General features: G+C 49.4%; 1 protein-coding gene across 1 annotated transcript; it reads right to left on the bottom strand.

The window, feature by feature from the left end:
* Positions 1-3459: 3459 nt before the first annotated feature.
* Positions 3460-12095, bottom strand: HSPA14 (heat shock 70kDa protein 14; the record flags this gene model as incomplete). Its single annotated transcript, XM_009078903.1, has 13 exons — positions 3460-3538; positions 4506-4576; positions 5009-5182; positions 5786-5998; positions 6795-6897; positions 7509-7664; positions 8612-8773; positions 9259-9363; positions 9588-9678; positions 9789-9882; positions 10730-10778; positions 11838-11920; positions 12009-12095. Coding segments are annotated over 13 exons (1467 nt in total), but the record flags the coding sequence as incomplete, so codon positions are not given.
* Positions 12096-12192: the final 97 nt, after the last annotated feature.

Here is a 12192-nt window from a genome sequence, read left to right as displayed (position 1 = left end):
AGGGAGCAGGACAGGGAGCAGCAGAGTGGCCCCACGCCGCGCGCAGAGCTCGGGGCCGTTGGCTTTGTTGCTCTGTGCGCTCCCCTCGCAGCATCCCTGGGATGGATGGACGGACCGCAGTGCCCATCTGCTCCTCCTCCAGCGCAGCGCTCGGCCTCGAGTCCGGGGGGTTTGGAACACCTCTGGGAGCAGCGGGTTAAAGAAACGGCGATCCAAGGGCACAGCTCCTCCTTCCAGCTTAACCCTCTGCCGCGGGTGGAGTGGGCGATGGGACCCTCAGCACCAGTCGGCGTTACCAGCGGGCGTTATGAGCTGGGGATGCTCTGGGGATGCTCTGGGGATGCTCTGGGGATGCTCTGGGGATGCTCTAGGGATGCTCTGGGGATGCTCTGGGGATGCTCTAGGGATGCTCTGGGGATGCTCTGGGGATGCTCTAGGGATGCTCTGGGGATGCTCTGGGGATGCTCTAGGGATGCTCTGGGGATGCTCTGGGGATGCTCTAGGGATGCTCTGGGGATGCTCTGGGGATGCTCTAGGGATGCTCTGGGGATGCTCTGGGGATGCTCTAGGGATGCTCTGGGGATGCTCTGGGGATGCTCTAGGGATGCTCTGGGGATGCTCTGGGGATGCTCTAGGGATGCTCTGGGGATGCTCTGGGGATGCTCTAGGGATGCTCTGGGGATGCTCTGGGGATGCTCTAGGGATGCTCTGGGGATGCTCTGGGGATGCTCTAGGGATGCTCTGGGGATGCTCTGGGGATGCTCTAGGGATGCTCTGGGGATGCTCTGGGGATGCTCTAGGGATGCTCTGGGGATGCTCTGGGGATGCTCTAGGGATGCTCTGGGGATGCTCTAGGGATGCTCTGGGGATGCTCTGCATCCCAACCGTCCAAACTTCCTGCTAGTCACACAGCCCAGCAAACAAAGCAATTAGTGCGAATTGCTCACAAGTTACCTGACTCTAATTAATGACTGTTCTATCCTCTGTTGCTTAGTGATTCTCTCCCTTCTTATGCTAATTAGTCGCTTTTGAGTCGGTGCCCTGGGGGTCTCCCGGGGGGTTTGGGGTGGTCCCTGGTGGTGCCTTGTGCTTGTTGAAGAGATGTCCCTTAACTCTCCATTGCTGTTATGAGGTTTTAGTCCTGATTTCGGTGACACCTCAGTGAGGAGAATCCACCACCTCTCTGGGCAATCTGTTCAGTGCTTAGGGACTGCACAGCAAAGAAGTTCTTCCTGTGTTCAGGTGGAACTTCCTGGGCATCAGATTGTGCTGTTTTCCTTGTAGTATTGGTTTCCCTGTGGGCCAAGAGCTGGTTCCTCTCAGGGCCCCTAGTGTGGCCCAGCTGGTGGACAGGGATGTGCTGGAGCTGGTTGGCCACAAACCTTGGGAAAGATAAGGAGGTGTCTGTGTTGCTTAGGTAACTGCACAAGGTCAGGCTGCTGGTGCAGAGAAAGTAATGAGCAAAGGAGATAACAAAGGAGATAACTGTCCTTGAAAGAAGAGTTATTGCTAAGGAAAAAAAGGTGTTTAACTGTAAGTTGGTTTTCCTGTACTAACCAATGAATATGTACCCTCTTTGTCTTTGGTAGCCAATCAGTATAAAACACACTCAGCCCAAATTAGTCTAAGTTTGTACACGACAGCCTAATAAACTGACATTTTGCTTGCATCAAGCTGCATCCCATCTCTCAATCGCAGCATTTCCCCACTGAGCAGAGTCTGATCCTCCTCTTGGCACCTCCTGTTCATGGACTTGAATCCATTCCTGAGGTTCCTCTCAGTGTCTCTTCTGGAGGCTGAACAGCCCCAACTCCCTCAGCCTTTGCTCATCCCTGAGGTGCTCCAGTCCCTTCAGCATCTTCCTTGCCCTGCCCTGGAGCTGCTGCAGGAGCTCCATGTCCCTCTGGCCCTGAGGAGCCACAACTGGACACACTAGAGTCTCACACTCGTCAGTGCCTCAGTCTTTTCATGTGTGTTTTTAAGGCTGTAAAACTCCACTGCCTCAACATTCCCAGACTTTGGTTTTTTTCCAACACTCCTTCCAGGGAAGTTTTCATGCTGGTGGAGTACAGGTCTGTCAGCCCCACTGCAGTGCCTGGATATGGAGCTGTTAGTGTCCAAAGGAGAGTGACATGGATGGGGAAGGGTCTGGAGGGGAAACCACACAAGGAGCAGCTTGGGACAGTTGTTGAGCCTAGAAGAGATTGAGAGGAGACCTCATTTGTGGTCTGCAGCTTCCTCATGATGGGAAGAGGAGGGACAGGCACTGATTTCTGCTCTCTGGTGACAGGACTCAGGGAATAGGCTGAAGCTGTGTCAGGGGAGGGTTAGGCTGGAGCTTAGCAACTGGTTCTTCTTTCCCCAGAGGTGTTTGGGCACTGAACAGCTCCCAGGGCAGTGTCACAGCCCCAAGGCTGACAGAGCTCCAGAGGTGTTTGGCCAATGCTCTCAGCACAGGGTGTGACTGTCAGGGATGTCTGTGTAGGGCCTAGATGATCCTCGTGGGTCCCTTCCAGGCTCTGAACATTCTGTGGCTCAGTTCCTTTCCAGAGACCACAGACCCAGGGCTAAGCAAGGCCTAACTTTCCCCTTTGCCTATGTTAAGCCACACACTACAGCCAAGCTGTGTCACATGCAGCAAGGTGTGGATCTATGCTGTGCAGTGCCTATTGCTTTTGTGAGGTAGGAAGAACACTGAAATACCTGCTCAGCTACCACAAGACAAGGTAACATTGGGCCATCAGTGATGAATTGCTGCTCATTCAGCCAAGACCCTCAGATCCCATAACTGCACTTTCCTGCTCCATGTCCTGATCAGCAGATGCAGATCTATGACATATATGAGAACACAGAAAGGAGAATGCAAAGAGCTGCATAAAAATGGTATTTTAATAGCACATAAATAAGCACATTTAACTCCTGCACACATCTTTCAGGTCACACCACAGAACCAGTTTACAGTGACTCCAGAAAGGAAGGAAACCTGCTCAAAATACCAGAAAGAGTGGGCACCACCCTTGTGGGTTTGGGGGAAAGAGCACAGAGGATGTCAGGACAGTTTGGTACACAGATTTGCACCAGTCTAGCTCTGCCTGGCTCATAGCTCTGCTGCTGAAGTCTCAGATCTATGGGCTGAGTGGGTACAGGACCTGAGTGGTCAGGAAAAGAAGTCTTTAGGCTATGGCCTGTGCTTGTTGTGAACCACAGGCACAGGCATTTGTGCTTTGCATTCTCTAAACCAGGTGCTGGTAGGTCAGTGCTCTGCTCTCTGCAGGCCTTGATGAACACTTTGCACCACTTTTTCCACTCCAAACAGACCTGGTGGCAAATTTGCCTTTCACTCGAGTTTATTAGAGTCCTCTAAGAATCACGAAAGACATCCCAGAGTCACCACTTTGGCAGAAGGGCCAACAAGAGACAATAAAATCAACTTGGAAAAATGTTGCCTTGCCAAACAGACTACGATGCCACTTCCACAGTGATGATTTCACACTTCCCAGTGTCTTGATCTGTGCAGGTGACATGCAGGGACCCATCCCTAGGGAAAAGAGAGAGGTGTGTTAGGCACTGTCTCCACACAACACTGAGTATTGTCACTGCATGTTCCAAAGAGGATCAGAAACACTCTGCATGCAGATGGAAGGAAGAAAGATCAGCATCAAACTATCCAGGGATGAACACACTTCAGCACAGGTAAAATCAGGTGTTGAAGTCAGGCTTAGTGAGCAGTTAGAGATGCACTTCTTGCCCTCAAAACATGTGTCTTCTCCATGGATGCTGAAATAGGTTAAATATTGTAACTGAGCCCATTTAGTACAGGTTTGCAAGCAGCAAGTGCAGGAATAGTACTCAGAAGAGTCACTGTGAGAACTCTGAGAGACAGGAACACACAGGTACCTGTGTCTACACAAAGCATGACAACGTGGCTTTTCAAAGAGTAAGTGGACTCCAAGGATCTCCTTTAATGAGGAAAAGCTTCCAAGTCCAAGTGTTTGGCACTGGGGAGGTCCCAGCTCAGTGCTGTGCTCAGCTTTGGGCACAGGGAGGTGGTGCAGTCACCACCCCTGGAGGTGTTTCAGAGGTGTCTGATGTGGCACTGGAGGATCTGGGTTAGGGTTTGAGGGTTCCAGCAGTGACAGGTTAAGGGTTGGACTCCATCTCAGAGGTCTCCCCCAACCCTGATGGTTCCACGAACTCCCCAACCCTCTTCCCACAGCAAACCTGAGCTCCTGCCTGCTCTCAAGCATGGTTAACCTGATCAGCAGTTCAGAAGTGGCTAAAAATAACCTGCACAATTGTGTTAAGCTTTATTGCTCTAGGAATCAAACAATGAAAGCACCAAAGGCAGTGCAGAAAATCCACACTCCTGCAGGATTTGCCCCTGGCTAGGGCTGCAAGCAGTGAAATGCTGAAATGGAACATGCTGTAAGAGGAGCAAAGACTGCTTGGCACAGGTCTGGCACAGCAAGGTAAACAAGCAGCAGGAGAGCAAACACTGTGGGTACCTTTTCATGGTGAGAACAGTCAGTATGTCGTGCAGCCCATCCTCCTTTTTATCCAAATCCTGCAGCACAATCTAGCACAAAGAGAAGAGAATTCAATCACAATCAAGTCCTCCAAATCCTCGTGCAGCAGTTTAATGAACATACAACAGCTGAGGTGGAGTTCAGTTTGCTTAGCAACTCCTACAAGTCATTCCACATCAAACCATGCCTTAAGGGACTTCCTGATCTGCAGGGCAAATCCAGGTGTTCTTAGCTGTTTGCACTATCACTGCTGTGGTTTTTTTGCAGGATCCATCACCAAGTGACACAGATGTCATTCTAATTCTCTAACAAGGAGTGCTAGGATTGGTTTCCTTTTTTTTTTCCCCCCCAGATCCACTTGTGTTATTACTCATACCATCCCAGAATGGTTTGGGTTGGAAGGGATCTTCCAGCCCCCCCTTGCTGGGGGTTGGAACCATTTCTCCCTATGGGAAGTGCCCACGGCTGTGTCCAACACTCACCTGTGCAAATTTACCTTCTTCACTCAAGGGCCTTTTCCCCAAGGCCTCGTAGAGCTCCAGGCACACAGAGGAGGTGTTCCCAGGGGCGTGCAGGGTGTGCTGCCTTCGAGCTGGCAGTGGTGTCCCTGATGGAAATAGCACTGTGAATTTGTCAGCCCCTGACTCGTCTACTCCCTTTGGAAAGAAAAAACAGAGTTCATGCCTTTCTCTAAGTGATCCACCGAGCTGGAAGTGTTACAACATGAGGAAAGAAACTCAAGATTCATTCTCTCTGCCACATTTACCACCATAGCAAGTGAGAAACATTTCCACACAGACATGATGAAGTTGAGCTGTTATAGCACAGCACAGACACAATCCATCTGCCCTCAACATCAAGCAGGTTTTCCTGGCAACTTTTGTGCCGATAAACCTGAGTTATCTAATAAACCTCGAGGGAAAGGTCATGAGCTGAGCCAGGAGAGTCACACTGGATGTGAGGAGAAATGTTTTCCCTGTTGTGGTGTTCAGCACTGGGATATTGCTCAGGGAGGTGGTGCAGTCACCATCCCTGGAGGTGTTTCAGAGGTGTCTGATGTGGCACTGGAGGATCTGGGTTAGGGTTTGGGGGTTCCAGCAGTGACAGGTTCATGGTTGGACACGATGATCTTAGAGCTCTCCTCCAACCTTGGTGGTTCTATGGTCACCACATCCTGCTGATCAGTAGCAGAAGTAATAAACCAACATTGTTTTGTTTCTCTAACACCAAGTTTTCCAACACACTAATTTCAGCCTCACCTTCAAGAGAATATCTTTGGCAGAACACTCAATAAGTGCTTCTTCTTCTAACAAGGTGTTGTCTTTTCCTAGCAGAATTCCTGCCTCTATGGCTGCACCAATGGGAATAACCTCATCTGGAGGAATTGAATTCAGGAGTTCCACGGTTGGGAAGATGTCTTTGATCAGCTGCTGCAGCTTTGGGATTCGAGCAGAGCCACCACACAGAACCACCTGGAAAACAAACCTCAGTGAGTTCAGACCCTTCCTTGGCCAAATGAGACAGGTCACAGGCTGCAGGGCAGAAATCCAAACTGCTCTGGGATGTTTGATCACCTGTAGTTGTCAAAGCACAAATTGGTGCCCAGAAATCACACCAGGCTGGGAGGCACTTCCAGAGGGGATCTAGTCCAACCTCCTGCCCAGGAGAGGTGCAGTCACAACAGGCTGCTCAGGACCTCATCTCCACAGACTCTCTGGGCCCTTATCTCAGTGTTTGATTTCCCTCACACTACAAATCCCTTTCCTGGCACCTAAAACCTCCCCACATGGTCACTTGTGCTGCTTGCCACTCACTCTTCTCTCAGGCACCTGTAGGAAGGAGTAAGTCATTGTTCATTAGGTTCATTTACTCTTACATTTCAAGTGTTTCCCCTCCAAAAAAAGCGCCAAGACCTGAGAGAACAGCACACTGGGCCACCCAAAACCTGCTGCCCTCAGAAAAAACAAGCCATTCCCTGACCAGTGACCTGGGATACTTCATTATCCACCAATGAAACTGAGATGACACTCAGAAAACAGTAATGAAGAGCCTGAAATAGCATCAGGTACCATTCAAAGCACCAGTTAGGTTTTGCTGCAGTTTGTGTGCCAGTTTCACCAGGAAGGAATGGATGCAGCACCTTTTGCCAGGGGATGAGATAGGTAAGGACAGGGTGAGACACCTCAGTCTGCAAGGAAAACAGGGCCTGGAAACATTCCTCTTGTGGAGTTGGGAAGCACAGCACAGCTAAGTGGTGTCTCTTATTACCTTATTGATATCATCTGCTGTGAATCCAACTTGCTGCAGGAGCTTTTTAATTGCTTCCACACATTTACTGAAGAGTGAAGAACAGATGAGCTCAAACCTGGCCCTGGAAGAGGAAAAAAAGAAGACAGGATTGATTCTCACACCTCCAAACTTACTGTGCCTCATTTTAGCAGCTCCAGCTGCTGCAGCAGTGGATGCACAGTGCTGGAAAAGTCTATGTCATTCTCCCAACCAGAGCCCAGAGAAGTTCCGGGTGCCTCAATCTCTGGAAGTGTTCAAAGCCAGGCTGGATATAGCTCCCAGCAGACTGGTCTAAGTGGAAGGTATCTCTGCCCATGGGGGTTGGAACTGGGTGATCTCTAAGGTTTCTTCCAGCCCAAACCATTCCATGAGGTGGTGCAGTCACCATCCCTGGAGGTGTTTCAGAGGTGTCTGATGTGGCACTGGAGGATCTGGGTTAGGGTTTGAGGGTTCCAGCAGTGACAGGTTCAGGGTTGGACACGATGATCTTAGAGGTTTCCTCCAACCTTGATGGTTCTCAATGATCTTAGATGGTTCTAAGAGTCTATGCTAACAGACACAAAGCAAACTGACCTTCTATCTCACTTCCATTTCTAACACGTACACCCTCAGGAATCAAAGCTCCTAAATTCCATTTAGGAAGACTTAAAGGACAGTTCTACATCAAAGCAGCAGCTTCAAGATGTGCCTTACCTGGACACATTGCAGTCAAAGTCCAACCCATCATACAGAGAGTCCACAAAACAGTTTGCACTCCCAAGGGTGGACAGAGAGTGCTTGGCAATGTCAGCACTGTTCATCAGCTTCATCATGGCCCTGGGGTTCCCCCTAATGTCATGTTTACAAGACCTGCATTTAGGAACAGAGAAGACATCGGTTTAGAAAGGAAGGCACTGGAGTGCTGGTGCTAGCTGAAAGGAAAAGCAAGTCAGAGCCACTTGTTTCTTTCCCTGCAGACATTTTAGCCATGACTACAATGCCACCCTTGAAAGCTTGAGAAGAACAAGTGTTTATTTCCACCTCAACTAAAGGCCACTGTGTGAGGAAGCAGCCTGAACTCTGCCATTAATCATACACATCAGCCTCTCTGAACAGTTTCTCAGCTCAGCAAATCCTCTAAGTGGCTGCAAGGAACAGCAAGAAAAGGTCTGCGAGTTACCTGTTTTTAACCACAGGTGGAGGAAAAATAGAGCAGTGAACATTGGGCATTAGTATGTTCCATCCTGGAGTCATGGATGGAGTCACCATCCCTGGAGGTGTTTCAGAGGTGTCTGATGTGGCACTGGAGGATCTGGGTTAGGGTTTGGAGGTTCCAGCAGTGACAGGTTCACAGTTGGACTCAGTGACCTTAGAGGTCTCCTCCAGCCCTGATGGTTCTATGATGCAAAAAGTCTCTTTTTGTGACAGGATGCAGCTGATCACCTCAAGATCACTGAGCTTGTGGTAACACATCTGTGCCATACAGACCTCAGTCTCCACAGTCTTCTCCACCAAGAATAAACCCAAACATACCCACACAAGTCAGTTCTTGTGCCTGAAAGGAGCTCAGCAGCAGCCTGGAGTCACCAATAGCACTCAAAACACACAACAGCTTATGGCTGAGCCCTTAGGGTTCAACACCAACTGCAGGCAACATCCACCCAGACCCAGGCACTGCCCAGTCTCACCCCCAACAACTGACTGTTCCTTGAACACCTCTGTCTGAGCTGTTCCACTCAGGATTTCCTTCCCAAAAGCAAGCAGCAGGTGATGAAGTTTCTGCCCTAACAGCACCACACTTGGAATTCAACGCTCACCTCTGGAATTCAGAAGCCAAGTGCTGTGCCAGAGCTTCTGTGAAGCAAACCCCACCAATGCTGTCATCTGTGTTGGTGGCAAGCACTCGATAGATCCCACTGTTCACTTCCAGGACTGTGATGGAGAGGGATGTTCCACCAAGTTTGTAAACCAACACGTTGCTGCCAGGGTGAAAAACACATGGAAAGGAGCATTGTTAAGCCATCTAAAATGGTGCTAACTCTGACACAGTCAATAAAGATCAACCACCACGGAATGTATTGAAGGTTTCACTCAGGTCAGATCTGGGCATTTAATGCACCTCCTCGAGAACACTCCATGGAGAACCAAACAAGAGGGAACAGCAAAAATTGAAGTCCAGGAAGTTCCACCTGAACATGAGGAAGAACTTCTTTGCTGTGCAGTCCCTGAGCACTGAACAGATTGCCCAGAGAGGTGGTGGATTCTCCTCACTGAGGTGTTCCAGAGCCCTCTGGACACAACCCTGAGCCATGTGCTCTGGGCTGGCCCTGCTGGAGCAGGAGGTGGGACCAGATGAACATTGTGGTCCCTTCCATCCTCATTGATGCTGCGATTCCCTCATTCCAGATTTCCCAGGATTTAAGTACAGCAGTTTAAACTTAAGAGTAAAACCTTAGGACTTTACCTTTTCCCAGTGGGTGAATCTTGGCCAATTCCATATGCCAGGAGAGCTGCAGATGGTTCATGGATTAATCTCATCACATTAAACCCAGCGGCTGCAGCTGCTTCCCTGTGAGAAGGCAGAACAGCATTCCATTTTCCTTCCAGGACTTCACTGCAGCCACAAACTATTACCATTCTGGATGTGCCACTGGAGGATCTGGTTTAGGATTTAGGGATTCCAGCAGTGACAGGTTAAGGGTTGGACTCAATGATCACAGAGATCTCCTCCAACCCTGATGGTTCCATGATTCTTTAGGCATGTTAAATACAGAACAATCTTACTCCTCTTACCCAAGGGCATTTTTCTGATTCTCTCCAAAATCAAATGGCACAGTGACAACAACATCATTCACATCTGAGCCCAATGCAGACTGAGCAGTCTCTGTTGGAAAATACAGGCAGGACATGAGTGAAAGCCAAACCCCCAACACCTTGAAAACCCAAGGGCAGCTAAAAAACCTAAACTATGCAATGAGTTTAATTGTCATATACCTTTCATCTTACTGAAAATTAGTTTTGCCACATCCTCTGGGTGGATGAGTTTATTATCTATTTCATATTGGAGTTTTCCATTCTTCTCAACGATCTGTAGGCAAAACCAACACAACTTTGTTAGATATGTCATTTGGTTAGGAACAAAAAGGAATAGTTCATTTAGGTTCTGTTCAAGGTGAAAAGCACTGGGCTGTGTGAATGTTCTCTGCATTAGTACTCTGCCACAAGGGAGTGTCTGATGGCCCAGAGAGCTGTGGTGAGTGGAGCTCAGTCCAGTTGGGGCTGTCACCAGTCATGTTCCCCAGGGCAACGAGGGCAGCAAAAGGCTGAGGGAGTTGGGTTGGTCAGCCTGGAAAAGAGGCTCAGGGGTGACCTCCTGGCTCTCTGCAACTCCTGCCAGGGCTGGAGAGAGGTGGGGGATGTGTGTCCTGCCAGGGCTGCAGTGTTCAGAACACAAGTCCTTGCCTGGTTATATTTCCTAAGGAAAACCTCAGCTATTTATAATAGCATGTCCAGATGAGCAGTCAAAACCCAGGAAAAGACTTGTTTCTTCTTTGGGAATGCCTTGTCCAATTTGTCTCTTATTTTGCAAGAGAATTTGTTTTGCCAAAGTATTTGATTCCTTATCCAAATGCAACACGGAGATGAAATCACTTAAGCATTTTTATCACTAGGTACTGTGTTGAGGTAGAAGCTCAACACGTTCTACCAGTGTTAACAAAGAGCACAATGCTACCACCCCAAAGCATGAAGCTCCACCCCTTTGGAGAATGGCCAAGGGACAGATGTAACTTTCCTGTTGGCCTCTATTGTGCTGGCAGAACCCAGAGAGAAACCTACCACAGAGGGACCTCCTACCAGGAGAGCTGATCACCCCAGAACTCAGCCCTGGTGTGGCAGAAACGGTGACAAGATGAAGTGGCACAGGTTATACTCACAGAGCATTTGCTTTCTGCAATGTATTTCTCTGCCTGTGGGTCACCAGAGCTGTGCAGACCAATAAAAAGGGACAAAGTAAATCATATGCTCAAGGATAAGTGCACAAATCATTCCTCATGACAACTACAGCATATCAAGCTCTGCTTCAACCAAATATCTCCACTCTAGGGATACATTTATGCAGCAGAAATAAACCAACAGTTCTGACTATTGGCACCTTTCAATCTCCTTTCCCCAAACTAAGGATTGAAGAAACACCTAGTAATTAAGGAGAATAAACCCCAACACAGTGTTTGAACCTCCCCAAATAAAAGACCTCAGTAAAGTTCTGCATTTGGAGAGTGCTGAGAAAGACATCAGAATGGGCAACAACCTGTGGCTCCCTGCAGTGAAGGGCTGGGACACACAGGTAGGGCATCACTGAAAGGTTCTGCCCCATCTCGACATCAGAGCTCACCCAACAGTTTTAGTTCTAGTGCCACCAGTGCAAACCACCACAACTGCACTAACTGAGGCATCAGGACAGGGAGGTGGTGGACATCCAGACACTTCTTAAACACCTTCAGGGATGGTAACTCCACCACCTCCCTGGGCAATATCCCAGTGCCTGATCTCACAGTTTGAGTTTTGCAGAGAAATTCAAACATAAAATACTACCTGTTTCTTTACTCCTGGAAAGAAATGGAAACTAAGAAGCTCCTAATAGCAACCTGGTCTAGAGGGAGGTGTCTCTGCCTGTGGCAGAGGGGTTGGGATGAGATGATCTTTAAGGTCCAGGACCCCAGGAATGGTCTGAAGTTGTGTCAGGGGAGGGTTAGGCTGGAGATTAGCAACTGGTTCTTCTTCCCCCAGAGGTGTTGGGGCACTGAACAGCTCTCCGGGCAGTGGGCACAGCCCCAAGGCTGACAGAGCTCAGGGAGTGTTTGGTCAATGCTCTCAGCACAGGGTGTGATTGTCAGGGATGTCTGTGCAGGGCAGGAGTTGGACTGCACACTGTCATCCCACTGGGTCAAAACACCTTCAGTGTCAGTGCTGAGACACTTCACTGCTCAGATCTAAAGGGCAACAACAACCTTCTCACCTTCCTTCTCACACCTGCTCTCTTACCTTCTCCCCAGGATCTGCTTTACTTTCACCACAGTATTTGCAATATTCCTTATCCTGCTTTGCTTTGCAGCTAAGCCAACAACCTGGGTGGAAAAGGAGAGGAAGGAAGGAGAGAGAAGGTCAGCAGCAGGCACAGCCCCTGTCCCACCCACCCCATGGGGGCTGCCTCACCTCCTCACTCGCTGAGAAGGCCACGACAGCAGGAGTCACCCTGTCCCCAGAGTCGTTGGCAACCACATCTGCTCGGCCATCCTGGGGGAGAGGGAGAATGAGAGGGAGGGAAGAGAGAGGGGGAATGAGAGAGAGAGGGGAAATGAGATAGGGAGGGGGGGAATGAGAGAGGGAGGGAGAGAGA

Source organism: Acanthisitta chloris, unplaced genomic scaffold (genome assembly GCF_000695815.1).
Source record: "Acanthisitta chloris isolate BGI_N310 unplaced genomic scaffold, ASM69581v1 scaffold17467, whole genome shotgun sequence".
NCBI lineage: Eukaryota > Metazoa > Chordata > Aves > Passeriformes > Acanthisittidae > Acanthisitta > Acanthisitta chloris.
Note: the sequence above shows the minus strand (reverse complement) of the source record. Positions and strands in the feature narration are given on the sequence as shown.